Raw genomic sequence first — 26,819 nt, 5'->3', positions numbered from 1 at the left:
AATATCAGATAACATTTGAGCTTGCCGCAATTAATGAAACTGAAGTTATCGAAATTCTTTCTTATACCTGCGGAAGCTCTCCTTGCGAAGCCGCTCCGCTGTGTAAGAACTCTCGTAGAGTTTCTGCGCCTTTTCCTTTCGCTTAATTAGCCCGCCTTCTCTCTTGTATCTCTTAGCGTTCATCAACTCCGGCGGCAAGGAAAACAGCGGTTCTATCTTCATATTGAGGATCTTAGGTATTTGGAACGCATCTTCCAACTTGCTATTTCGCGCGGTCGTCTCCTCCGTCCAACAGCTCTCCATATTTAATTGCAATTGCGGCACTCGCAGATTCCGACACAAGGCAACATCTAACGAATTCCTAATATTCCTGGAGAACATATATTAAAATTCCAGCCCGAAAGTGTGATCATTAATCACACATTAGAAACACACGATTTGATTCTTAACTCGATAGGACAAATTTCTCTTTATATATTCGCGCCTCCCCTCCCCGAGATAAAATATTTTAATTATCATTAATGAAAATTACCTCGCCAGTTACAAAATTTATGATTCTCTCCAAAATTGATTTTGAATTCTTTATTGATAATTATTGATAATTAGACGCTAATAATTCATTCGGTTATTTTTGGACGGAAAAGTGCCGAGCCCCCGGGAGAATCGAGGAGTTGATTACGGACCTGCGTTATGTCCCCTAACCTTCACGCACGGTGAGTGTTTGCACCGCCAAACCGGTGTAGTTGTTGGCGAAAATTGCGAGACTAACGCGATCCGCAGTTGGATATTCGCGGGCTCACGTCGTGAAATTAATCTCTCGACATTCGCCCCGCGTTCACGCGACTTCGCACGCGTGTCCCTCTCGTGTTAAAGAAGCGTGCGTTACAAAGAAAATCCGCGGCGGCCACGGCACCAGCACCCTTGATTGCAGTCTCCAGGCAACGAGGTTCGGGATCGATTCGGGGAAATTAACGAATCCTGCGAACGTCAGAGCTCGCGGGAGCATAATTTCGCATCTCTTCTTGTTTTTGTCTCTCTCTCTATCTTTCTCTCGCTTTCTGTCTCACTGCCTGGACTTCCTCGAAGTGCTCGACTGTCGCGTGCGATTTTTAGGTTATGTTCGAGCATACATAACCACCTGCGTAGATTATTTTTCTATAATTCAAACCGGAATAAACATAATAATTTTATGCATTTATAAGTCATGTTTCACGTTTAAATTTCCGTTACGCGCGATACCTCCAAACTCGCAAAACAACGTTGTACAAAATATCACGCCTGAACGAATACCACAATTCTTTTAAACAATTAACAACGCAGATTTATGATAACTAATAAGTACATCGCGTTTCAGATGATCCCATCTCGAGTATTCCGTCTTATTCACACAAATGGCCTGCTCTGGCAGGCCTCGAACAAGTCCCTGCTGGCGAAGCTGCGCAAGAAGACTGGTTACACCTTCACCAATTGCAAGAAAGCCCTCGAGTTGCATGAGAACGACGTGCAGAAGGTAGGAGATCCGTCAGCATGATTCAAGCGTGTACAACTATGATTTTAATCGATTTACGACTGAATTTCTTGGTCTATCTTTGCTCTAGGCTGAAAAGTGGCTGAGGGAACAAGCACAGCAGCATGGATGGGCCCAAGCAGCTAAGCTGGAGGGTCGTAGCACTAAACAAGGTCTGATCACGGTGATGGTAGATCAAAATTATGCAGCTTTGGTGGAGGTCAACTGCGAGACCGATTTTGTGGCACGAAACAAGAAGTTCCACAACCTTGCGGAAATTGTGACATCAGCGATACTGAGTCACTCCAAGGGCCAAGAGATTCAAAACGAGGTGCAGCGTACAGTATTCCACATGGAAGCTCTCAAGACGTTGTCAGCGGGTGATGGCAAGACGCTAGGCGATCACGCTGCCTTGACCATCGGCAACGTCGGCGAGAACATCAGTCTGCGACGTGCCCTCGCCATCAGCGTGCAACCGGACGTCACATTGTTCGGCTGCACGCATCCGGCGCCCATGAACCCTATCCCCGTGTCCTTCGGCAAGTACGGTGCCCTCGTCGCTGTCAAAACTAAGGAGAGCGACAATATATTGGGCACGCAACTTTGTCAGCATATCATAGGTAAATTGTCGCAGTTGCAGTTATCGCATAATCGTTAAATTTACAAGACTTCATCTTCCTAGCAAAAAAATTAATATCAGAGGAAGTTAATATTCTGAAAGAAAATGAAAATAAAAAGTCAGGGTGTCTACTACTTGGAAATGCCTGAAAAACCTGGAATTTTCAGAGAGTTTCTTTATGTCTAGAAAAATCTGGGAACTCTCGGGGAATTTTATTGAAAATCAGGGAACTTTTTCAGGGAAATAGACATTTGTCTGCAAGCCAGATTATCGCGTTGTCCACAGATAAATATTGTATGATTGACTGAATTTTACTTAATAATATTTTTTTCATAAAAAATTATAGAAAAAAATAGTCCAGAATTTTTCGACTTGATTTTTAATGATACTTAGAGCACGCACGATTAATCCGATATTTAATATTGAAATCAACGATTTCGTGTTAGGTGCAATTTTGTTTAACTAAGACAGATATATTTTAATATATTTATTTTAATGATTTATAAAAGTTGCGTTTTGTGTCGGTTATGCATCATATAATTTTTTGTTAGTAACCTTTGAAAATAAAATTTGAAAACTTTTTGCAATATAAAATATTTATTTTGTAGAGTCCTTATAGTTTCTTTAGAAGTTTTTCAAATTGAATTATTGAAACTTGAGTAATTCTTGATTTTATGATTTATAAATTTCTATGGATGGAAAATATTAAGGATTTTGCACAATGAATAATTCATTTGCAAGATACTTTCATTTTACCTGCAATTTTTTAACAAATTGTCTTTTTAGAATATTAGAAAATCAGGGGATTCTCAGAGGAACTTTTTTTCAGGTTTAAGTAGACATCTTGAAAATATCATTTCCGGCAAAAAATATGTTAAACCGATATTATTTGCGCGCTGGGGAAAAAAGTTCTCAGTTCGCAGATTCATAGATCTTTTAGATGCGTAATGTATTTGAATGTGCAGGCATGGACCCGCAGAAGATTGGAAACCCGCAGGTCGACGAGCCGCACAACAACATGGATGAGGAGACCTGTATGATCTATCAAGAGTTCCTGTTGGATCCTAGTCTTTCCGTGCAAGAATTGTTGGAAAATGCGCAGACCGAGGTCGTCGATTTCGCGCGTTTCGAGATGGGAGAGGAGTTGGACGAGCCAACCTCAGAACCGACGCTGGAGAGCGTCCAGACTTGCGGCTGAAGTCACAGGTGATCATCTGTTATATCAATTATCTCAGATTATCGTAGGTTAATAATTCTCACGTAAATATTCGACATATTATTACTGTATTACTGTTTTTGTTATAAAAACCAGAAAGATCAAGGGAAAAACTGTAGAAATTTCCAATAATTCCAATTTTCCGATAACGAATTAACATTCAGGACGGAAAGATCTGTCGCATCTTTCCCTCTTGAAGTAGTGTCGTGTACACATGTATCATATCTTATCATTAGTAATATATATTGTAATAAAATTAATGACAGCATCTGGCGCAAAAATAAAGTCTAATATTTCCTAATAATTATGCGTTAATAAAATTTCACGAAATAGTAGCATTAGTTAAATTAATTTAATTCGGCAGAAAATTCGTTGAATTTGGTAAAAAAGAAAGTTCATTTTAGCAAGAAAATTAAAAATGATCTATTAAGAACATCTATTGTTTAAAAACGATTCGCACAAAATTAAAACACTTTCGTAAAAAAAGAAATAAAATCAGGATTCCTTCTCGAAAAAAAATCCGAGGATTCTCCTCCATTGGCGAGTAAAAGTGTACGCTATAAAAGCTCCTTGCGATGCAAAGGAGGGACAGCCTTCGCTTTAGTCCTTCTTATCTTCCTCGCGAGCCTCACCGACTTCCATAGCCACATCCTACAGTCCTTCTTCCAATAGGGCGCGATATCCGCGGGAGAATGTCTTGTACCCTGCGAGATAAATCATCAGGAGCGAGTGAGTCTTTAAATTAGGACGGATTCTTTCATTTCTATACAATGTCCTTAAAACAAATCGTTTAATTCAGCTTTAAAATTCTATTCTAATGTCTCTCTCTCTTTCTTTCTATCGAGCTGTGCCATTATATTTTAGCCCGAATAATTTGCGGATAAGCGACACGATTCTCACCTGGAAATTCAGGATATCCGGTCCCTGTAGCACCAATTGAAAGGTAGATTTCTCCCAAGTCTTGAAAACCGGAGCGGTCTCTTCCTGTTTCGAGACGTTGAAGTAATTCGTCTGTGCATCGTTCGACTTAAATCTCGTGTGATTTTGGTCTTCCTCGCTCTCGAGCTCCAGATTCTCCAAGGCGCACGTGAAGTTTCCGATGTCCTTGCAAGCTCCGACTCCAACCTTAATGAAAAAAATCTATATCTTTATTTTTTTATTTATTTATTTATGCCGAAACATCCTATTTTTGCAGAAGTAAACAAAATCATATTAGTCCAAATTTCAAATGGGAGCAATAAATTAGGATAATTAAAAAACATATAGCTCGAGATTAAATTAAATAATATGTGAATTTCATCCTTCATTCGTTAGTTTATCAATTTTGGAAATTAATTTTTTCGACTTCCCAGCTTCGATCGGGGAAGTCACGACCCCGACGCACTTGGACTCCCTGGGACCGAACGTTGCGGTTCAAGGTGGGGGTGTCCTTCTTCCTGGTCGCGGTGTCGTTCTCATCCCATTTTAGGTTCTCAACTATCCGGGCAGAAAGGAAGCTCACATAGTCGTTACTCGGCGGCTCACGAGGAGCATCTTCTTGCCCCGATACGTACCGCTCGAGTGATCCGACTCCTCGTTTCGCCAGTCCATCGAAGGATCTCCACGAGGTCGAAGGGTAACGACGGACACTCCGCTCTGACATTTGTCGGCTAAATCCTCATCCCTCTCTGTCGTCTCCTGTCAAAGAGAAAAATGGCAGCGAGCGCACTTTGTTTCGAGGATCGGATCGAAGGACCCGTGTATGTATGGACTCATGTCGCAGCAAATATATGAATGTTTATATGCTCGTGTATGATTATATATAGTTTAAAATAGCGTTATCTGTATAATAACATATATTTTAGTCGTGGTACACGACTGTATATAATGAAGTAAGAACGCGTTCACATACGCACAGGCGACTATGCATAATCATATATGATGTAAACTATGTATGATTGTATGTAATCATATATGATCATGTATATAATGCACAAATAAAATTATATGTATGAGTCATATGCATATAAACACATCCCGAGAAAAAATAATTGCATATAATTATATAAAACTATTTATGACTTTTATATATAAATTATATATGAATTTTGGTCCCTATATGGTCACATATTCACGTCCATGTACAAAATAAGATGATGTTATGCTATTCAATCGAGTGTCAACATCACGCGATATCAGAAACTTAAGCATTTATTTCAATTGTATTTGTATCACAGTATTCTTTTTGTTGTGAATATATAATTATTCATAATTACATGACCATATAGGACAAAATTCCTATATGATCTTTTTCCAGGATATGATGTCATCGTACATACACGTATACATATAATTATATTTAATTACATTCAACCACATGTATACAGAAAGAAAGGGAAATTTTCTCGCAATTTTCCGACCATTTCTTTCGCATTCTTTGTTTTATTCAATCCGCCGCCGTCTTTAATTCCTGCATTCGCGCGGGATGCCTCGTGTTCAGCGTGAAACGAAGCATGCGAGACGCTCATTACGTATTCTAGAACGTGTGATAAACTACCGTACAATCTACCTTATCTATCGCCAGAGAAGCATGCTCTCTCACAAAGAAGAAGAAGAAGACCCCCAATATCCCGCTCCCTTTTTCGATCCTCGAAGCCCGTCCCCCCGTCCGCCGCCTCCGATTCGCTCGACGTCCTTAATTCCCTCCGAAAACGCGACGGAAGCGCGAACGAGCGGCCCCGGCAGAGGGGGAAGGATCCCATTACGCGTTCTAGGACATGTGTAATAAAGTTTGCTCGTGCTCCGTCTGTCCGTGGCGAAGAGGAGGTAACGTTGGAAAGGTGAGCGCGCACCTGTTCGCTCGCTCGCTCGTTCAGGTGAGATCGCGGAAGACCTCCGACGATGGAGAGACGGAGACCGAGAGAGGTCGGCGGGGAAAGAGAGAGAGAGAGAGAGAGAGAAATAGACAGAGAACGCGGGCTCCCGCATGTGGGTCCCGTGTGTTATTCCAGCACGAGGCCACCGCCACCACCAGGCCGCGGCTACCCGCCGGTCACGGCTGGCCGGCAGGAGTTCCGGGGCCCACTTCCGGACGGCGGTACCTACGGGAGAGGCAGCCGGCGCACCGCTACGGTTTCTTTTTCATGCCGGGCATCGGCGCGGCCGGCTATCAGTTGTTCGCTTATACAGTTAGCCGTCGCGTACGCTTACGCGAGCACGACTCGCCAAGTAAGGTATAGTAACATCCTGCTCCTTCGCGCGTGTCCCCCGCTGCCCAGAGACGGCCGAATGGGCCCCGAGCGGCGAGAAAGATAGATAGCGAGAACAATGGACCTCCTCAGGCGGGTGAGTGATAATCCGTCCGGCCTTTCGACCTCCTTCCTCGATCGGAAGGGGTGACTGGTACGCCCAGGGGGTAACGCGTGGGCGCCGAGTTTCCAGGGAGGTTCTCGCAAGGAAGTGACGTACCCCGCCTCGTGTTGGTCCTCCGGGCGATTTTCAGAGAGTGCGATTTTTGAGGGAGTTCTCCGAAGGTAGGGATTGCGCTCTTCTCCCAGCCCCGTGGGATTTTCGGGCTGGACAGGCGCTTAGCTTGAATTGATTTATCTCGTTGCTTTCTACGATTTCTCTTTCGAGTGGTTTTAATTAATCGAGAACTTCCGTGATCGTGCGATCGTTCGGGAGAATCAACACAGAACGAAATACGAATTCGAGAGAGGCGTAGGATAAATATTAACGTGGGAAGAAAGAGGATGAAGGAAATTTATGTTGGGGAAGGGGGGATAAATTTAAGGAGGTCTCGGAAATAACCGTAAGAATAATTAGCATACTTCTCGGCTAAATCGCACACTAGTGAACAAATTGGAGATGTCTGCACGGGGAGAAAGATTTCTTCGGATTTAGTCGGGTTTCTTTAGTTGAAACAAATTTCTCTTTTGGAATAGAGCAACAACAACAAACGAATCTTTGATTCAATAAACAGAATTGTTGACTTCTTAAACAATAAATATCTTCACGTCGAGTAATATTTCTTCTGTACATTCATCCAAACGTTACAATGATTGTCACAAGCAGTCAGTTATTTGAAAGAGGTAACATTATGTTAGGGAAATATTAAAAAACGGGAATGTCTTTGTTTCAGTGGAACAATATTTAATATATAATGAAATAATTTTCTTTTATTGAAAACGAAATAATATTACCTCTAAATAATACTGTTGATTCTATCAAACAACATAGTTTATTCTAGAGAAAGGCACTTTTATTCAAACACAAAAGAACGTTCGATATTAAATTGTATTGTTTATATTAAACGAGCCCAAGTCAAACAATCACGTGTACTAAATCCAAAGAAATCTTCCTCGGCGGTGAGAGATACGAGATATGAAACTATCGATATTGTTTTTACCGTTAGCATAAATTTTAATTCCTTCGTATGGGAACAGCGGGGAATTAATGAATTCGTTCTCAGATACATCTCGGAATATATATTTAACACACCCGTGCCTCTCGGTTTCTCGATTTAACATTGCGCCTCGGCCTGCAGTGAATTTTTTACTCGCACGCCCGTCGCTCTCTCTTCGTGTTTCAAGGCGAACGAGGGAATCATCGCGAGCGGAGCTAACAAATCGGCGCTTTTTTTCTTCACCGCCGCGAAAAAACGAGGAGACGCCGTCCGCGGTCGGGCGACCGCGAATTTTCACCTTTTGGCGCAACCGCCGCAGAAGTGGGCGTGCGGGCGGCAGTTGCGACTTCCTGCCTGTCGCGATGATGATCGTCGCGGATGATGCTTAAGCCACGCGTGTGCGTGAGCGTCGTGTACGTGTGCGGTGATACACACACGAGAGCCTCGCTCGCTCGCTCGTTCGCGAGTTGCCGCCGAATGCGAGGCGTGGATATGAATGAAACGAGCGCGAACGCACGCACGCACTCACACGCCGGGGAACAAAACCAGTACAATGCGACGGTGGTCGCATAATGGGCCCCATCTTACCGGGACCCGATGTAGTTACAGGTCAATCAACTCAAATCCGAAGAGCGTAGCGCGAAATCGACTGTTCGAAATCGCGCGACGAGCCGCGACAATCGCGCGAAAGGAACTTCCGTCGTGCCGGGAATATCGTCTCCCAAATTTACTCCTTTGTCTTTTAGCGAGAATAATATTATTTTTTTAATGTGTGTGTGTGTGTATACATTATTCCGTGATTAAATTAAAGATTGTAACTATAATCGAGTTATATAAAATGAGTAGAAATCACGACGAAATGGATGTTAACAGTTAAATTGAGCGCCGTGGATCACATGTGAGCGGTTTAATTAAATGTGCGTTGATTAAATAGAATCAAGCGGATCAGAGATGCGAGAAATGAAGGCGAGTCGGGATTAAAGGAAACACGGGGCATCGTTCAAGGCTGCATGTACAGTGTGCATGCATTAGCGCATCGGGCACGCGAGCACTCGAGTGCACCTGCGACGCGGCGGAGGTCCTCGCGAGCTCTGGTATCCCAGTTTTCAGTCCGCTCGGGAAGCGCGCGAGCGCCGGTTTCTCCGTTGCGAAACGCTCGTAGTCGAGAGTAATCCTCTCTTGCGCATTCTCCGTCGCTCCGCTGCACAATGTTATCGCGTTGAAATTTCTCGCTAATTATCCCACGTACGTTGTCCATGTTCATCGGTCGACTCTGAAATTCGCGTTTCGACGGTTCCGCGACAATTTCAGCGAAACGCTCAACTTCGTCCTTCACGCTGAGTTGTCCGGACACACCGATTTCGAGCGCTTTGATGATAATTCGTTGCTATTTGGTGCCGCTCGTGTGATGTCACTTTCGATGTGACGCGCGAGATAGAAGCGCTATTGGCGAGATTTCGGGGCGGGAAAGTTTCGAGAGATTGGTTTTTCCGGCTGGTGAAGCGCGACGGAACATGACGGGCGTGTTGTATCCCGAAGGTTTCAATACCATTCCGCAGGACGACAGAAGCTGTCGCAGCGATGACTCCGGCGGCGAGGTCTTCAGGAACATCCCGAAGAACAGCAGCACCTTCCGCGTCTGGAAGATCGAGGTGAGCTCGTTATTCATTACCGGGATAGTTATTCCGGATAAACATGAAACCGCAACGTTTCCCGTTAATAAAGGACAACAAATAATTTCAGTATATTTCTAACATTAGAAATTTCCCCTCAAATTAAAATTAAATTAAACCTCTCGATAATTAACTAAATTAAAATTTTCGATAGATGAAGGAAAATGTAATAGAAAATTAGATTAGATCATGGTCGTTACTCGTTATGATAATATATATATATATATATATATATATATATATATATGTTATGATAATATATATATATGTTATGATATATATATATTATAATAATATATATACGTATATCATGGTCGTCGCTAAATAATCATTTTATATTAATTATTATGTAAATCATGTTAATTACATTAAACATTTTCCTATGTTAATTATATTAATTATATTTATAATATTATAATTATAGTTATTAGAAAACATTGACTCATACATTTTTCATAATTATTAATATTTATTGATTAAAAAATACACTTCACATATACTTAGAATTATCAGATAAAAATATAATATTGATTAATTATTTTACTTAGATTTATATTACACTTATGATTCTCTATTTTCCTATTCGCGCTTGTATCTTCAGGGTCTACGAGCAACAGCCGTACCCGGCAGCAACATGGGCTTCTTTTTCACCGAATCGGCGTACATCGTCTACGCCGTGTCAGCGAAGGACGGTGCTCTTCCTTGCCCGGGAATGCCGGTACTTTTACTTCTATTGTTGCGTCGTCGTGAGAGAAACCAAACGAAAGCTCGCCTCCAATCTCGCATCGCGTGTAAAATCCACAATTCTCGAGCTATTCCAGCGAACCTCCGTGAATTTCATTCCGCTAACTTTACCTCTTCATTTTTCCCATTCCGTCATCATAGCAAAAAATTATTTCCCGACGGAAATCTACGTGTGAAGAGGAGTCTTTTGTTTAAAATGAAAAATTCCTAAGTACTAAATTGCAAGAGAACTAAAGGCATTTTTAACAATTTCATTTGCAGATTTAATTAAATTAATGTACGATAAATTGAATAATTTTTTAATAATTCGAATAATTTATTTTTTAATGATTGAAATCGAACGAAGAAATGAGATGCGCTTAGAAAATAAATTTAAGTTTGTAGAAATGATTTTTTTCTTTTTGAGAACTCTCGATAGTTGGAATTCGACTTCCCATTTATTTGACTAAGAATGACTTTCGCCAAGCTCTGATTAATCCAATCGACGATTTAAAATTGCTATCATTCAAGTACCACCTGCTCTATCAATTTTGCAAATAAAAATACAGATAGAAAATAATAAATTTTTAACTATCGTTGAACGATAAATTGCAGAACTGGGAATTGACGTTGGCAATTCTTATTATTATTTATCAATCAGCTCATTTATTTTATTTATTTATTTATAATTATTAACGGGACTAGAGATATACATACTAATCAGACAAGATACGAAAATAAAACCGTATTTGAGAACATTCGTGAAATCATGAAACAGATCGATGTATCTCTATTAGATAAAATACAAAATCGATTTGTACAATTAAATTTACCGTAGTTCGTTCCATCGAACTCTATATGAAATGTCAGAAAATGTCACCATTTTACAACGTTTTATAACACCAAAATATTAGGATAAAAGCGTAGGATAAAAAGCTTTAGAATATCCAGGCGTACGATATTATCTGTTCAGAAGATTGTAAATTTAATTCAGTTTACATTTGGTTTAATTTGAATTTGGCAAAAGTCATCCTAAATTTTCATTGATCGTTTCGTGGACCGACAGATCAAGGATTTGAAGGGTAGCGCTGTGGTACGCGCTATCCACTTCTGGATCGGCTCGAGCTGCGACTCGACGGCGTCCGGCGCCGCGGCGCTCCGCGCCGCCGAGCTCGACTCACAGGTGTCGGCGACGATTCTGATGAGGGAAGCGCAGGGTCGCGAGAGTCCCAGATTCCTCGCCTACTTCCGTCAACGCCTGATCGTCGAGAACCTGCACTTCGAGACGCCCGTCTGCACTCTCCATCGGGTCTCCGGTGTAGTCGTGCCGATCTTGACCGAGCTGGAGAGGGTGCACTGGGAGCACTTCAGCTCCAGAGACGTTATCCTGGTTGACGTTCGGGCAAAGTACGTGACAGGAAGTTCCCCCGTGGTTGCGTATGTATCGCGGTGACGATCTCGCGCGCGTGCGCTTCGTGCGACGATCGTTCCCTTTTCGCTTTCCACCGGACGATGTGGAAATCCGCCGGTGAAAGTTTCCGCGTGCAAAAAAGGCTTGCGTGTTGCCAGGATTGAGCAACGACGGATCTGATTCTTCTAATGTTAAATGAGGCTTAATAGAGGCTTCCAGGAAGATTTCCAGATTACGGCCTTCCGATGAAAAAGCGGTGATCCTTCAGCGTATATTTTCCGTGTTTCGGTATCTCAAATATTATTTATTTATTATTGTCGAATCAAACGTTCGTTTGCTATTTCATTCAAAGGACAATTTTGTTTCAATTAAAGAAATTTTATATATAATTATCTATTTATTTATTAAATGTCATTCTTCGGATACATTTCGATTTCAAAATCATGACTATATATTTTTCTATCGTTTCAAACGTTAAAACGCGACGAACATTTGACAGATCCATCACGTTGTTAGTAAAACACAGGAAATCCGACTTGGATTTTCCGCTGTGCGACCGAAAATCGTTTTAGAGAACCGTTCTCTCCCGAGAGACACGGAATTTCCTCTGAGAATTACCGTCATTTCCAGGGGAGTCGTCTTCCTGTGGCTTGGTTCTCTGTCGGAACCGCTGCACAAGCGGCACGCGGCCAGCCTGCTGGAGTCCCGGAAGGAGAACAACAACGGCCAACGCGTGGTGGTGGTCGAAGACGGCTACGAGCAGACGCTGCCCGGCAACGACAGGGAGCTCTTCAGCAGCGTGCTGGAGCCGTCAGCGAGGGTGGTGGCGCCCGATCGTCAGCATCGCGTGAACCCGCCCAGCCCCATCAAGCTCTACCGATGCAGCGAGCAATCAGGCAAATACAAGGTCGCCGAGCTCAAGTCCGGGCCTGTGCTGCGCAGCGACCTGACTTCCGGTTCCGTCTATCTGGTCGACCGCGGCGAGGCCGGAGTCTGGGCGTGGGTGGGTCGCGATGTGAACGCTCGCGAGAGTCTGGAGGCGGTGAGAAACGCTCGTGGCTTCGTCAAGAAGAAGAATTACAGCGACGGCATGCCGGTGGCCAGAGCGACCGAGGCTCATGAGCCGGCGGAGATGAAGGCGTTGCTGAGGGGCTGGGAGTCTTCCAAGACGAGGCCGTTGACCTTGCCGGCCAGTTTCGAGCCTGACTACATGAACGAGCGGCCCAGGATGGCGGCGGAATGCCAATTGGTGGACGACGGCTCCGGGGAGAGGAGTCTGTGGCGGGTGGAGCAGAAGGAAGGCATGGTCGACGTGGACGACAGGGGCATCTACTACGCGGAGGCCTGCTACGTGATGCTGTACAAGTACGGGCAAGGACGCAGGTGCCGCAGCATCGTACGTGTCGCTCTGTTGATGCTTTCAGTTTATCAGTTGACTAGTCGGGTTTTCGCTAGTTCAATCTTTACGTGCCGAGGTGTTCACCGACTTTGTCGCATCTTCAGATTTACTGCTGGGAAGGCGTCCACTCCGTCAAGGTGGATCGAGACGCCGCCATGACGGCGGCCTGCCGCTTGTCCGAAGAGACGAACGCGCAGCTGGTGAAGGCCTCCCAAGGCAGGGAGCCGCCTCACCTCCTGCAGATCTACGATGGAAAGCTGAAGATACTCGCTGGACGTCATCGCGACTCACGTGAGTCAACCCATTCCTCTTATGATAAATGAACAGAAATAAGGATTAAGGAGAGCAAAGAATAAGCGGAAACCGAAGTAAAACTTGGATGAGATGAGAAACGAGTAGGAATAAGAATGAATAAGAATGAAAAAGCAGGAAGCTGAAATAAAATTGATGAGATTTTACTGGAATCGACGAAACGTTGTTGAAGAAGGGACTTCAACGTACCATTTAAAGATTACAAATCCCGACTTAAACTTATACGCATGTGAAATGCATAAAAGTTCTTGAAGGAACGTAAAACTCGAAGAGCTTGTCCTTACCCACTTTTATAATCAAATTCTTCTCCACTCGCAGCGCCGAAGAAGTACCTGGTCCGAGTGTTCGGATCGACGCCGTACACCTCGAAGGCGGTGGAACGCCCGCTGCGAGCCAGCAGCTTGGACTCCAGTGCGGTATTTATCCTCTTCTCCAGCGCGCCGATTGTCTGGTGCGGTGGCAAGAGCACTGGCGACGCCAGGCAGGCGTCGCGACGCCTCGCGCCCAGGAACGCGCCTCTTGTCGCCGAGGGCAAGGAGAGCGACGACTTCTGGGTCGAACTCGGAGGTAATTCGGAAACAAAAGTCACAAATTAACGCACAGACAACCTGAAACTACCTCTTATCGCAACTATTCATTTCATAAAAATATTATATATTATTATTATTATATTATTATTCTACTCTATTATGATATTATATCCCTATCATTATTATAATTATACATTAAAACACTTTATTACGTAGGTTGTGGAAAAAGCAAATAGACAGTCGAAAGTTACCAAGCAACTTTGGACTCAACCGTGACTATATTTTCTCGTCTTCAGGAAGGGGCACTTACAGCACGGAGACCGAGGAGGTTGGCGAGGAGCTGGACAAGCATCTGTTTCAATGCCGAACCGAGAACGGCCTCTTCGTGGGCGAGGAGGTGCTCGGATTCCGACAGAACTCCCTGATACCGGAAGCCGTCTGGCTGCTGGACGCCGGCAGCGTGATCTGGGTGTGGGTTGGCAAGTTTTCCAGCCCGCGGACGCTGCAGGAGTGCGTCGAGGACGCCACGGTGTATCTCTACACACATCCCGCGGGTCGAAATCGCAACACGACGATTTCTATAATCAAGCAAGGTGAGTCCCGAGCGTCGAGAAACATTCTTTATACCGAAGACGTCTCTCCTGGATGACTTAGAGTCGCCGTGAAGATTTTTGAAAGAACTTCCGATTGATCGGATGTTCTTTAAACGCGCCTATCTTCTTTAGATATCTTCTTACATATCCCTTCTTTGGATATTTTTTGTTCGAATTGACGCGTTTCGCGTCACCTGGGACTTCACCGTTCTTCAGGTACGGAGCCGGCCACGTTCATCGGGCTCTTCGACAACTGGAATCACAATCTACTGAGAGATTACAAATCTTTCGAAACCTTCTGCGCCCTGCTGGACGACAAGGAACAGCCGACGAGGACGCAAACTGTCGCTAAAGCAACCACGGATTTCGACAACTACGTCAAGTACCCGCTGGCGGTGCTGAAGAGCGAACCGGAGAACCTGCCGGCTGGTGTCGACGTGCGGCGCAAGGAGATGCACCTTACCTTCGACAACTTCATCGCGATCTTCAAAATGGAGCCCACAGAATTCGAGAAGCTGCCGGCCTGGAAGAGGCAACGGCTCAAGCAAGCCGCTGGGCTCTTCTAATGATTTAAATTCACGCACTTCGCCGAGAATATTACAAACTTTCTGTCGCTTCTGGAAAATTGTCGATATGTTCTCCTCTTCGGGTGTGGCTTGCAATATCTGCCACTGGTATTCCTCGACTTTAATTAGCTCGTTATCGTAGTTGGTCTCTTTCTTTCTTGCGGAAAATTAGAATTTAAAAATCGCCCATCTTGCCCTTCCTCGTGATCTCGACGATCTTTATTAGAAACATCTGATTGGATTTTACAACGGAGACTTCGCTCGCCTAGAAAATTCCCTTACGACTTAAGCTTAGAGCTAAAAACACCGAGAATTAAGTTAACACGGAGCTTCATGAGGAGGTGTCCATAGGCTCCTCTCTGATGACGCGCACCGTCTCCTCCTCCACGATGATCGGCTTCACCGTCTTAGTGAGCACCGCGGTGGTGCCGGGCTTGTAACGATAGCTGATCTGTCGTTCGCCCTTCACGCTGGCGGTGTCGTACGGCCGCAAGTATTCCACACCGCTCTTGCGGATTATACAGAGATCCACGTTCGAGCCGGACGCCAGGTCGTTGAACACACCGGCGCGAATCGCGTCCGCCACCAATTGCTTCGCCTCCTCCTCCTGACATCGATGGCAACCATTGTCAATTCAAGATCAAAGTGGCATTTTTCTTAAGAGTACCTTAACATCTAATTTATACACGATAGAAGAAAAGTATACGAATAGGAGTGTTAAATGAGTACTAAGGATATAAGTTATACAAATACATGAATTACTAATAAATCTATCAGATTTATATACATAAGGTAGGATAAAATTTCTTGCAAATTAAGTGTGTTAAAAAGCAAAAAATTATATCTAAAATAAATCTTATAAATCCACACTCGTATGGGCCTCGATGATTTTTGCTTATCTCTTATTCATCTTTATTCGTACATCTATCTTCAATTTTCCTGACTCTTAATCTTAAAATAATACTAATTGAGTCAGATCGAAATTATGTGATTGACTGTAAGATTAAAATTAGGAGAATGCACTTCTTACCGAAAGGTCCGGCTTCCATCTGCTCTCAAAGACTGCCATCGCAGCCAACGAACCAGATCCCATGGTGGTGTACTTTTGTTTCTCAGTAGAACCATGCGGGTAAATACAGTATAAGTGAGGTCCATCGATGTCATAGCCGCCCAATACGAGCGCAGCACCGATGTGGCCCTGATAACGGAACAGCATCTGCTTTATCATCGTGTTGGCAGTACAGACGGGAACAATGCGACCGGTGTTCAGACGGTGCAACTCCAATTGGCTGGCTATCATCTCGGTAGTCATTTCGGTATCAGCTGCGGTACCTGCTCCACAGCAGCTGAAAGTATAGTTTGAGTCAGTGCAATATGTGTTAATTTATTAAGTAAAGTAGATAGATACGACACTCACTACATATTGGGAGCAAGATAATGGATCTTCAAGCTGTATTTGTCAGCCACAATGGTGTCCTCAGTGGCTCTTGTATCACCACCGAGAATGACACCATCCTTGTATACTACACCAGCGATGGTAGTGCCTGTCTTTACTGCTTTTGGAGCAGCAAAACCTTTCTTGACCAATGCATTGTTCCTGTATGAAATAAGATATATGGGAAATTAGTGTTTCAAATCTGAACAGAATAGAATTTTTTCTGTAAATAGTCAATTAGTAATTAAGACTTTCAACAATTAGTAAAAGACGCTTATTGCCACAATACTAATGACAGGCGGAGTAGTGATTCTTAAAATAATATTTAAAATTTATCAATATTATATCATCGATACTTCTCTTATTTCACAAATATCATGTATAGATCACGTAACATGACAGTATAATAATCCATCCGCGAAAAATAATTCTTACGGCTGTGACACAGCAATATCGACAAGATTGTAGGTTACTTTCCAATAACAATTGTGAAATAAATGTAATAATATATCTGTGAAGTACGATATAAATCTTCACCTTTGACAGAGATCGAAGGAAAAGCCTGCTGGCGGAATTTCCGGCACGAGAAGCGAAGTCATTATTTGTTTTCGCTCAAATCAACGATTATAGCCGATGAAGGTACACTGCGAGGCTCTGACAACCAAGAATAGCGTCGGAAGGAAGAGTAATGAGAGGAGCTGCGATCGGGTTTTACTTGATCCGAAGTACCTCTATATTCATATACCTCGCATGGTAAACTACTATGCCGATTTCACGCATCTATCCAGTAGATAACACGCAACGTCACCGACCCGGTAAGAGCGTTGAATATAAGAAAAATATCTCTCAACGTCCACAACAAGATAAGTGTTGTTCTCAATTAATTCTCAGATTTCGTTGTTAGTTTTTTTGCGAATATATAAAGATGTATGAATATATATTGAACATATATTGAACATATATTGCTCTCCAGCAAGAGACACAAATTGACACAAGTCTAGTTGTATCGATTATCCTTTTCTTCACTAAATGCAAAATAAGGACAAATGACGATGTAACTAGACTTGTGTCTCTTTTGCTGAAAGCAATTAGATTTATTATTTTCATCTCTCGTCGGTGACGTCGCGTGTTATCCATTGAAGATATTTGTGGACACAATTTGCAAGGCTGTGCATGTTTCATGAACATTGTACATTCCACTTAAAGATCGCAAGTACAGGCCAAGTCTACAAAGTCCAATCATATTAGTCCATTTGCCGAATCGGCCAATGCGATTGGACATCTGGACATGTCTCTACGCTCGCGAACGTTTAAGTGGAACACATCTATAGTGATGCTTCATATTTGACGATCACGTAGAGCCACGATGGCGGCGAATAGGCGGGAAAGTGCGTGCGAAACCCACAACCGCTCAGACCGCTTGGGAAGATGAACGCTTTCTTGAAGACTGGGAAATTGGGCGCGCCGGCGGATGTAAAGAAACCGTCAACCTCTCGCGCCAAGGACGAGAAAAAGGATCTGACACCATGGGTGGAGAAATAGTAAGAATATTTATCGTCTTCACCGTGAAATTAACCTTCGATTATTTGCGCACAAAAAATATGAAAACATCGACGTTGCTATCGTTTCCGTTGTATTTAGAAGAGGAAATGGAGTCGGGACAAAGCTAAATTCAGTCGTCTCACGCGTTTCTCTTATTTCAGCCGGCCGAGGACCGTCGACGACATTGTGGAGCAAACTGATGTGGTAAATGTGATAAGGCAAGCTATGGAGCACACAGACTTCCCCAACATGCTGTTCTACGGACCACCAGGTACTGGCAAGACCAGCATAATCCACGCAGCTGCGAGGCAGATGTTCGGCAACATGTACAGAGACAGGATTTTGGAGTTAAATGCCTCTGATGACAGAGGCATCCAGGTTGTGAGGGACAAGATCAAATCCTTCGCGTTGCGCAAAGCTAATCCTACCAGGCCAGAGTGAGTCTACTGACCGATCTCAAAATCTCCGGTTAACTTAATCCGCTGATTATTCCCAATTGGAGCTGACCAATCGCATTTATCGTTAAGCAGAATTGATCAGAAATAACCAATCACGGTTAGTACTTACGCAGTCGTTCAGGTTAATCGATGATTACAAAACTGGCCCTACGCAAACTTCTACAGAACAATATTGCATCTTGTTTTACCAACAACTAACATTATCTTCTCGATTTACTTGTTTCTTATTGAAGACTTATCATATGTATTTATTGTCTGTTATAATTATATTAATTGCGACAATGTGTTATTTATGATAGTGAGACTTGATTAATGCCAATGATGAACTAGTGAAAGGTCTGATGGCCGTAGGATATTGGTGCATTGAAGAGGTTGTTTTCCAGGAGGTCTAATAAAGCAATTTAGCGCCTTTTATTAGCAACCAAACACGAAAATGTTTCTTCGGAGTTTAAGGAAGATGGGAAGTCAAACGAACTTCCGATCACAAGCTCTGAGAACCGACATTCTGAATGCTGACCCTTGGCTATTAGCTCGGTAGAAAATCAAATCTCTTATATTTTCCCCGCGGCAACGATAATGATAAAACTAACAGTTTTAATACATAACTTGAAATCTGACGAGTAAATGCATCTTCAAAAAGGATTATATTCGCGTTAATATCAACACGTGCTGGTTTGTAAGATTAGCCTACAGAGCATATATTCGAGGGTCAGCTATTCGGGGTAGATTGCACACTGTACTGCGGCTTATGATCAAAATGGCACAGTCTGAGGCACCTCATTAACGTATTTGACTTAGAACGGGTTACACAACCGTAAATAAATAATCGGAACGGAAACTTTCTAGAAATTAACCAAATCTCTTGCAGCGGCAAGAAATGCCCGCCATTCAAGATCATCATACTGGACGAGGCGGACAGCATGACTGGCGCCGCGCAAACCGCGCTCCGTCGCATCATGGAGAAAGAAGCGCAAAGCACACGTTTCTGCCTGGTGTGCAACTACCTGTCACGTATCATCAAGCCAATAGCGTCTCGTTGCACCAAGTTTCGCTTCAAGCCGCTGAGCGACGTGAAGAGCATCGACCGGTTGGAATACATCTGCAATGAGGAGAACCTGAAGGTCGACAAAAGTGTTCTCGAGAAGATCGTCGAGACGTCCAAAGGCGATCTGAGGCAAGCCGTCATGTGCCTGCAATCGATCACGCGACTGAAGGGCAAGGACTACGACATCACCGTGAGAGATGCTCTCGATCTGATGTGGGTAAGTATGCTCATTCATTGAAGATATCAGACCTCTAACGTTATTTTCAAGGATAACATTGTCATTGCTTCAGGTGATACCAGATGACAAAATTGACACACTGTGGGAGACTTGTAAACAAGGAACTTACAATGATATCGAGAAGTTGGTGAAAGACTTGCTACTGGAAGGATACCCCGGAGGGCAGGTAGTGTCTGAAATATCCTTATATTAAACTCGATATTGAATTTTACTCACTTTTGGTGAGAATCGATTTATTGGTTGAATTTCGGCGATCTGCTGGTCTTTCACAGGTCTTGGATCAGCTGAATGGCAAGATGTTTCTCTGCGATGATCTGAGTGATAAACAGAGAGCTATGATCGGTCACGTGCTCGGGGTGAGATACTCTTTCGCATATGCCGAATAATGAATGGAATATGAAACTAAACTTACTTTTTTCTTAGGAGTGTGATTATAGACTGACGGAAGGGTGTGACGAGTACCTTCAACTTTTGAATATTTTCTCCACAATCTCGGCAGTGTACAAATGCACGGAATTCAAACCTTGGTCCTTATGTTAACGCATTGTGTATTTGAGAATATATATATATTATATACTAGATATATATATTATATACTAGACTATGTGCAAAAATTTGATATATTTTTAAAGAATTGCTGTTAAGAACAAGAATCTCTATAGAATTTTAAAAGATAACTCCAAAAAGTACCGTAAGAACTTTAGCGTGTCAAGGAAAACGCGTTTGTAATTAATGAATTTTTCGATCATATTTCCAAGGTGGGAAAAAAGAGATGTTCTCAAATTAGGAAATTTAGACTTTTCAAGGATCTACGTTAAAAAAGATACTTCGGGAGTTGATCATAATTTCGTGAAAAGTTTCCGATTTGAAAACATTTCACGCTTCCGCCCTAGGGGAAAAGTTACGCGATCAAAAGGCAGACCTAAAAAAGACACCTAGATGTCCCCAACTCGGTTGAACGAGGTTCTCACGAAGTCCCTAGCAACTGACTTCCCCAGCTAGCGTGCGAAAGTCCCTAGAGTCTCCTTCGATTCCGGAAGCGTCGCGAGGTGAAGAGCTATCGCGATCACGGAAGAACATCCGATCGGGATCGCATTATTCCGCCGAAGAGAGAAAGAGACCCTCCGGTACGTCCTTATCGCGTTCACGTGGAAACTCACCGCACCGGATGGCGGTAACGACGGCGTCGCCGGAAACGGGGGGTTCTCAGCGCGCCGGCGGCGCCGCGCGCTGATCACCACTGGGCTCGGCGTGTAGGGGCGTCGTTGCTGCTGCGTGCAATGTGTATCGTGTAGGCGTTGGCGAGGAGGCGAGAGACGAGACCGCCACCGTTCTCGGGAGATATGTGTCCGTGAGAGAGAAAAAAAGAGGCAACGTGTGCTCGTGTGTGCCCATGCCGCGTACGCGCGACGCTCGGTCGATCGCTCGCTCGCTCGCGCAGCACGTGTGTCCTGCCGCGAGAATCGTGAGTCGCGTTTGTCCCTTTCGAGGGCTGCGAGAGAGACGGCTCTAGCGCTCTCTCGCTCGTTCTCTCTCTCTCTCTCCATCCGTCTGTCTTTCTCTCTCTCGCGCTCATTCTCGTGTCCCCCCTCCCCCAACCTCGCTCTATCTCTTTCTATCTATCTCTCTATCTCTCTCTCTCTCTCTCTCTCGTTCACTCGCGCGACAAGAAGCGCAGCTTCTAGAGCGTTGCGCCTCTCGACGGAGCTACGTCTCCACCGCGTCGTCCTGGCGCGGGTCTCCCGGTGATTGTATCCGTGGTGCGCGCGCGACGTCGGGGAAGGTCGCCGACGGCCTCCTCCCTTCTCCTGAGTGCGTAACACGGCGTGGCCGTGACGCGTCGCCGTGGTGCCGCCGACGTCGGGAAGAAAGGGGAACGCGGACGAGTGCGTACGTACGTACGTACGAGCGTATATACATACGTGAAACGTACGTGCGGACGTACGACGAACGAACGAACGGGGGCGTGAACGACGCCCGTCCTCGTCGCCGTCGTCGCGGAGCGTCGAGTGTACGTTCACTACGTAGTTTCGGAGCACGTCGTCCTCTCCTCGAGATATCCCCTCTCTGTCTGTCTGTGTGTCTCTCTTTCTTTTTCTTTCTTGCTCGCTCGTTCGCTCACTCGCTCACTCGTTCGCGCAGAGGTCGTGACTTCCGGAGAGAAAGGAGAGAGAGGGAGAGAGAGAGAGAGAGAAAGAGGTGTACTCGCGAGAAAGGTGTGCTGACCGCGTTCCTCGCAACCAACAGGACCAGCAGCAGCAGGCGTTCCTGGCCCTCACCGCCGTCCACCGGCAACAACGTGCCGTGACACTTCCCAACGTGCCTCACCGCGCCTCCGAGAGGCTCCGTTAACCGGTCCTCCGGGGAAAGGATCGTCGTAGTGTAGCGGAGCACGAGGAAGAGGAAGGTGGGCGACTGAATCTCCTCCTCGGAAGACCCAAGGCGTATTATCCTCCTCCTCGGAGAGTATCGAATCGCACACCGCTCCCCTCCCGAAATCTCCTTCGGAGATAAGGACATACACAAAGAGCGTGATAAGGAAGATTTAAAAAGAGAGGACGAGAGAGAGAGAGAGGTCTTTTATTAGCCGAGACGTGAACGTGTGCATTCCGAGCGAAGTTGACCACGAGTAATCTTCGGCGCGCACCAGGAGGATGTCCCCGTAGAAAGGACACTGAGAGCGCACGAGAGCGAAGAAAGAGAAAAAGGAGAGAGAGAGAGAGAACGAAGAGCCGCCGCAGCCGAGGTGACCCTCTGCAGTGTGACCGTCGTGGGAAATGTCCGTCGTCCTGAAAGGAATTCCGACCGGCGCGGGCGGCTAGTTGTGCCGGTGCGGTTTTCATGCCTCGCCGCGGTGCATCCTGGCAACGCGCTCCTCCCGGCTAACCTAACCTAACCTCGAGGATCTTGAGGGACCGGTCGTGTCTTGACTTCGGCATCGGGGATCCCGAAGAAGAGAGTCCCTCTCGCTCTCTCTCTCTTCCACCCGTGGAGAAGAGGACGACTTCACGTGAGACTATTTCCTACTACGCTACTTGCAAAAGACACACATACATACAGGTATATTCATACACAGTGCGGCATCTCAGAGCTCATTGTTCGAAGGAGAATCGCAGTACGCGCTCTCTCTCTCTCTGTCTATCTCTCTCCTTGTCCGTCTCGCGCACGCACCTGCGTGTTCCAGCAGCGCAGATCGGCGTAGCCGCGGATTATTACCTGCGGGGCATTACCTGCGGGATCGCACATTACTGGAAGGACTCGGAAGGGCGGGCACGCGGCCCCGGCGCCTCCTCCGCGTACCTGAGATTCCGAAGGAGCGCGTGGCACGGCGCTACCTCGAAAGAGAGAGAGAGAGAGAGAAAGCGCCGCGACGCCGGCTGAGGCGCGCTCGCCTGCGGCGAGTGTCCTTCCGGAGCAAGCCGGTGAAGGAGAGGAGAGCCCACGTGGGAGGAGAGGTCACTACGAGACCATCGTCGTCCGCTGGACAAAGGCGTGGATGATACCGGCGCGCACGCGGCACCCGACAACGACGGAACCCGAGACGCCGAGGATCCTCTTCCCCGCGGACGCAACGGGTGTCACGGATTCGTGGAATGTGACGGGAGACGTCGCTCGCGGAGTGAGTCGTAGAAAAGGTAAGTCCTCCGAGTTCTCAATTACGACGCAGTGCGCAAAACGCCCCGCGGGGTAACACAGCGCTCGGGAGGAAGCCGATCGCACGCTCGAATTCCACGCTCTTCTTTGAGCCGGGCCTTGTGAAACATGTGCATATACCGAGTGTCCCGCCGTTATCGTGTCGCTTTTGAGGAACCGACTTTGTCGCTTTGAGCGCTCCCGGTCTTTCCTCAATATCGAGCAGTGTTTCGGGACGCGTGTGGTTCCCGCGCGATAACGAAGTATCCTCTCTTTGTCCCTCTCTTTCTCTCTCTCTCTCTATCTATCTATCTATCGTATCTATTCGTCTGTCTGTCTCTTCCTCTCTGTATCTCATCTTCTCCCGTTTCATCTCTCTCTCTCTCTCGTCCGTCGAGAGCGGATCCGAAGCTTCGGGAATGCAAATGCGTAACGGGATTCAGATTCGCCGGATAATTTCGCGCGGTGTTTATCTTGGCGGAATTCTAATGCACTTAATAGACTTCAATTAACCGGATTTACGCTAACGTCCTTGGTCTTGAGGGGACACACAGTTCGTTAACTAGCGTCCCTTCGGATAATCGAAGTGGGCCGATTTGAAAACTTGCCTCACCAGCGAGAACTCTCGGCTCCTGCCTTGCTACGCCCGGCACATTAGCCGGTGCGCTTCTCGCGTTTGCGCACGTAAACTCGTAAACTCGTTAGTGACTCTAAAGAGACTGAATAAGATGAGTAATTAGGAAGACACGGCAAGAGAGAGAGAGAGAAAGTCGCGTTTGCGATTGATTATCTTCTTAGACGGAATAAATAATCGCGAACTGCGCCCGCGGTTAGAACGGATCGTCTTTCAGACGGCCTTATTCTCAAACTTAGTGACCTTTAAACCTTTAAATTAATATATTCTATTATGAATCTCCCCTTTCTCTCTCTCTCTCTCTCTCTACCTGTATTTTCGAATCGTGTTTGAAATTTGTGCTTATTAAATTTGGACGAATTTTCCAGAGTCTCAGCACGACGTCGCGCCCTGGCCACGTGTTCGACGTTAAATACGGCCGAATCCAGATCGCCGAGCCTCGTTTGCGGTTAGCGTTCATTCCGACTAGACGTTTAGCCGTAAACAAACGGCTAATTCCCAAGGTTGGCACAACGCGCAATGTGTCCTTCGTGTGGGACAAACCAAGCTCGAAAATCGGACGGCCACACTTAACGCTAAATGGGCGGTCTGAGCGCGCGGCCCTTTGTCTCGCACGAAGGTCACATAATACAATGTTGCTTCAGCCTCGGAATCGCGGACGGCTGCATTTAGCGTCGAATACGCGCCCGGCACGTATTACGAAACGTTAGACCACCCGACGGTGTCACGTTCCCCGTGCATTTCCTTGATCCCGCATGCATCCGAAATCGCACGTTCGCTGAATTTTCGGGCCTTCTTTCGTATTTCTCCGCCCATTCATTCGGCCCCGAACTACCGGTTCCCCGCGTCTCCGATCATTCGACCACCGATGGTCGCGCTTACTCGCGAAACAAACAAGGATCCATCTTCCTGGGCGAAGCTAAAATCCGACATTCGTTATCCGCTACGCTGCGCGATAACGCGGACACATGCGCTTTGCGGTCCTTGTGCTCTTGTACCGAATCGTCCTTCTCATTTATAAAACAAAAATCGAACATACGAGAGAGAAAGAAAGGGAGAGAGAGAGAGAGAGTGCGGGAGGGAGATAGGAAAATAGAGGTAGGTAGGTGAAACGTCAGCCTTCCTCCTTCTCGAAATAGTTGTACTCGTCGATTGATTATTCGGCCGGATTCCACGCGGTCGAACTGGGACACCGCGTACATAGCCAGCCGCTGAATGATAATCCCCAGATTCGGCGTTATTTGCATTATCAGTTTACGCGAGGTCGACCAATCGGTGTGTACGCCGGCTAATTATGTTAGACGAAGCTGTTCGTCATTCCGCGCGATCGAAGATCGACTGGCGAGACGAGCGATCGAATAGGAAGAGAGAGAGAGAGAGAGCGAGGGGGGGTCTCTGAACCCGCGTTATCATTCCTGAATTAGATGTAACGACGCTCGCAGACGAGCAATTGACTGCGCGACGTGAGGAAAGGACGCGGAATAGCCTCGTCTTGCCAGGAACGCGAATTATGCTACATATTAATTAACATTGTTGTACGTGAATTGTAATCGCACGAGGAATGCGTCGCGGAGCCGACGGGGCTCGGGTGAAAGACTTAAGGTCCTTGGCAGGAATGGCTGACTTATTGATTTAAGACGATGTTTTATGCCTCAAGTCTTTGTCTTTGAATAACGCACAATGACTGTCTTGTGTCGAGTCTTAATTCTCTAACGGTAAGGTGGGGTCCCGGATCGACCCTACGGCTTCGTTTATTTTACAGCGTGCGCGCGTTCCTCTTCTTAAGGAATGTTTCGCGATGACACGAAATCTTTTATCCATTTTGTACATTGATTACATGGAAAATGAGCAAAATAAGAGCATAGGGTCGGATTTGACCCCGCTTTCTCGAATACTTTGAAAATCCACCTTGCTGTTAGAGGGCTAAACTAAAAAGCCGCTATGTACATGATCGATGGCAAACTGTTGTATAATAAAAAGGATAAATGCTAACTTAGATAAAAATTTGAGGCATAAAACATTAAAGTCTTAAAATTATCAGTCAACCATTCTGCTGGGGCCTTAAGAGAAAGAGAGACAGAAACAAATCTTGAGAATATATTTTAATAGAAATTAATAGAAATTAATTGGACAGCAGACGCGCGAAGCGTCAAGATACTTTTTGCGGAGTTATCAGGAACCGAAGTCGCTTTCGCTTGCCTTCCCCATCCATCCGTTTCGACGCGGTGTTCCGTGCTACACCGCGACTCGAGAGGGAAAATAAACGGCGCACGAGCCGGAAAGAACATTTTTACGTGCCGGTGATGAGACGAATTCGTGTATATCGCGAAAATTCGCGCGAAGACGCGAACGAACGGCGCTCGAGTTTTCCGCTCGCGTCCGCGAGTGGACATACAAACGGGCAAACGGAGAAGCGGGCGTATTTCCGCGCTTACTTTCGCACAATTTTCGTGACAATTCCGGTCACCGACAACGGCTCGTGTTTTACATAATTAATTTTCATTACACCAGTTAATCGCCAAATAACAGTGTACGCATTACATGCATAATCGAGTTAAATGTAATGTCGATGATAGCGTGACAGTCTTCATCCTCTTCCTCTCTTGCCGTCCCAGTCGCGCGATACAGGGTGTCAGTCGCGGCGCGCTTTGTCGGAATGACGAACGCGCGGAATCGAGGAAACGGAGGTTCGTCTCTCGCGTTATCAGGCGAGGATCGATAACGAAGCGGGCGTATTTATCCCCGAGTAAGTCAGGCCCGCGCCGCGATAAAGCTCGCAAGTTAGTATCTTTTATCTCGGGAAGAGGTATGAGAGTCCTCTCTCTCTTTTCCCTTTTCCTCTTTTACTTCTCTTCTCGTCCTCCTTCGCACTCTCTTCTCCCCTTTGCCCGCCCCCCCCCC

At 45.5% G+C, this 26,819-nt stretch overlaps 7 protein-coding genes across 11 annotated transcripts in view; 4 read left to right on the top strand and 3 right to left on the bottom strand.

The window, feature by feature from the left end:
- Positions 1-303, bottom strand: part of LOC106740829 (dynein heavy chain 7, axonemal) — a 32,000-nt gene extending 31,697 nt beyond the window's left edge. The window contains 1 exon segment of the mRNA XM_014612260.1: positions 68-303. Within this exon segment, the coding sequence (XP_014467746.1) occupies positions 68-303 (236 nt within the window).
- Positions 304-657: 354 nt separating this feature from the next.
- On the top strand, positions 658-5,124 carry LOC106740860 (elongation factor Ts, mitochondrial). 3 transcript variants are annotated; one of them, XM_014612310.1, is made up of 5 exons: positions 720-946; positions 1,355-1,510; positions 1,599-2,127; positions 3,092-3,332; positions 4,695-5,124. In XM_014612310.1, the coding sequence occupies exons 2-4, from the start codon at positions 1,355-1,357 to the stop codon at positions 3,322-3,324; spliced, it is 918 nt and encodes a 305-aa protein (XP_014467796.1). In that variant the 5' UTR covers positions 720-946; the 3' UTR covers positions 3,325-3,332; positions 4,695-5,124. The 3 variants fall into 3 exon arrangements, with proteins under 3 accessions (XP_014467795.1, XP_014467796.1, XP_014467794.1); XM_014612309.1 differs by lacking the exons at positions 720-946; positions 4,695-5,124 and adding an exon at positions 658-713 and having other exon boundaries at positions 3,092-3,643; XM_014612308.1 differs by lacking the exon at positions 4,695-5,124 and having other exon boundaries at positions 3,092-3,643.
- Positions 3,725-5,002, bottom strand: LOC106740861. The gene is made up of 3 exons (XM_014612312.1): positions 4,727-5,002; positions 4,243-4,467; positions 3,725-4,046 (listed from the first exon to the last, which is right to left on the bottom strand). Exons 1-3 carry the CDS (start codon positions 4,982-4,984, stop codon positions 3,900-3,902), a joined length of 630 nt encoding a protein of 209 aa, XP_014467798.1. The 5' UTR covers positions 4,985-5,002; the 3' UTR covers positions 3,725-3,899.
- Positions 5,125-7,640: 2,516 nt separating the features above from the next.
- LOC106740839 (villin-1) lies at positions 7,641-15,026 on the top strand. Its single transcript, XM_014612275.1, has 8 exons — positions 7,641-9,378; positions 10,001-10,117; positions 11,189-11,529; positions 12,164-12,929; positions 13,037-13,223; positions 13,563-13,811; positions 14,071-14,367; positions 14,584-15,026. The coding sequence occupies exons 1-8, from the start codon at positions 9,241-9,243 to the stop codon at positions 14,931-14,933; spliced, it is 2,445 nt and encodes an 814-aa protein (XP_014467761.1). The 5' UTR covers positions 7,641-9,240; the 3' UTR covers positions 14,934-15,026.
- A 104-nt stretch (positions 15,027-15,130) lies between these two features.
- On the bottom strand, positions 15,131-17,056 carry LOC106740838 (proteasome subunit beta type-7). The gene is made up of 4 exons (XM_014612274.1): positions 16,906-17,056; positions 16,351-16,530; positions 15,964-16,279; positions 15,131-15,540 (listed from the first exon to the last, which is right to left on the bottom strand). The coding sequence occupies exons 1-4, from the start codon at positions 16,965-16,967 to the stop codon at positions 15,265-15,267; spliced, it is 834 nt and encodes a 277-aa protein (XP_014467760.1). The 5' UTR covers positions 16,968-17,056; the 3' UTR covers positions 15,131-15,264.
- An 83-nt stretch (positions 17,057-17,139) lies between these two features.
- On the top strand, positions 17,140-20,236 carry LOC106740837 (replication factor C subunit 4). Its single transcript, XM_014612273.1, has 7 exons — positions 17,140-17,183; positions 17,728-17,909; positions 18,072-18,347; positions 19,237-19,630; positions 19,704-19,817; positions 19,924-20,007; positions 20,075-20,236. The coding sequence occupies exons 2-7, from the start codon at positions 17,797-17,799 to the stop codon at positions 20,189-20,191; spliced, it is 1,098 nt and encodes a 365-aa protein (XP_014467759.1). The 5' UTR covers positions 17,140-17,183; positions 17,728-17,796; the 3' UTR covers positions 20,192-20,236.
- Positions 20,237-23,231: 2,995 nt separating this feature from the next.
- The window catches only part of LOC106740836 (catenin delta-2), a 58,918-nt gene continuing 55,330 nt past the window's right edge, over positions 23,232-26,819 (top strand). For all 3 annotated transcript variants that reach the window (XM_014612271.1, XM_014612270.1, XM_014612269.1), the window contains exon 1: positions 23,232-23,286. The gene's annotated coding sequence lies outside the window, so the exon portion shown is untranslated. The remainder of the gene's footprint in view (positions 23,287-26,819) is intronic.

The sequence above is a fragment of the Dinoponera quadriceps genome, unplaced genomic scaffold (genome assembly GCF_001313825.1).
Source record: "Dinoponera quadriceps isolate SergipeBrazil2010 unplaced genomic scaffold, ASM131382v1 scaffold545, whole genome shotgun sequence".
Taxonomy (NCBI): domain Eukaryota; kingdom Metazoa; phylum Arthropoda; class Insecta; order Hymenoptera; family Formicidae; genus Dinoponera; species Dinoponera quadriceps.
Note: the sequence above shows the minus strand (reverse complement) of the source record. Positions and strands in the feature narration are given on the sequence as shown.

Bases quoted from the DNA above. Each gene is read 5' to 3' on its own strand.
- LOC106740837 (XM_014612273.1), top strand. From the start codon at position 17,797: ATGAACGCTTTCTTGAAGACTGGGAAATTGGGCGCGCCGGCGGATGTA. The intron at 19,818-19,923 runs GTAGTGTCTGAA...GGTCTTTCACAG, and splicing joins AAGGATACCCCGGAGGGCAG to GTCTTGGATCAGCTGAATGG. The intron at 20,008-20,074 runs GTGAGATACTCT...CTTTTTTCTTAG, and splicing joins TGATCGGTCACGTGCTCGGG to GAGTGTGATTATAGACTGAC.
- LOC106740838 (XM_014612274.1), bottom strand. From the start codon at position 16,967: ATGACTTCGCTTCTCGTGCCGGAAATTCCGCCAGCAGGCTTTTCCTTC. The intron at 16,280-16,350 runs GTGAGTGTCGTA...CTATACTTTCAG, and splicing joins TATCTTGCTCCCAATATGTA to CTGCTGTGGAGCAGGTACCG. The intron at 15,541-15,963 runs GTAAGAAGTGCA...CATCGATGTCAG, and splicing joins GATGGAAGCCGGACCTTTCG to GAGGAGGAGGCGAAGCAATT.
- LOC106740860 (XM_014612310.1), top strand. From the start codon at position 1,355: ATGATCCCATCTCGAGTATTCCGTCTTATTCACACAAATGGCCTGCTC. The intron at 1,511-1,598 runs GTAGGAGATCCG...TCTTTGCTCTAG, and splicing joins ATGAGAACGACGTGCAGAAG to GCTGAAAAGTGGCTGAGGGA. The intron at 2,128-3,091 runs GTAAATTGTCGC...TTGAATGTGCAG, and splicing joins ACTTTGTCAGCATATCATAG to GCATGGACCCGCAGAAGATT.
- LOC106740861 (XM_014612312.1), bottom strand. From the start codon at position 4,984: ATGTCAGAGCGGAGTGTCCGTCGTTACCCTTCGACCTCGTGGAGATCC. The intron at 4,468-4,726 runs GTGCGTCGGGGT...TTTTTCATTAAG, and splicing joins TTCGGTCCCAGGGAGTCCAA to GTTGGAGTCGGAGCTTGCAA. The intron at 4,047-4,242 runs GTGAGAATCGTG...TTTATCTCGCAG, and splicing joins CGGATATCCTGAATTTCCAG to GGTACAAGACATTCTCCCGC.
- LOC106740839 (XM_014612275.1), top strand. From the start codon at position 9,241: ATGACGGGCGTGTTGTATCCCGAAGGTTTCAATACCATTCCGCAGGAC. The intron at 9,379-10,000 runs GTGAGCTCGTTA...TTGTATCTTCAG, and splicing joins TCCGCGTCTGGAAGATCGAG to GGTCTACGAGCAACAGCCGT. The intron at 11,530-12,163 runs GTACGTGACAGG...CGTCATTTCCAG, and splicing joins CTGGTTGACGTTCGGGCAAA to GGGAGTCGTCTTCCTGTGGC.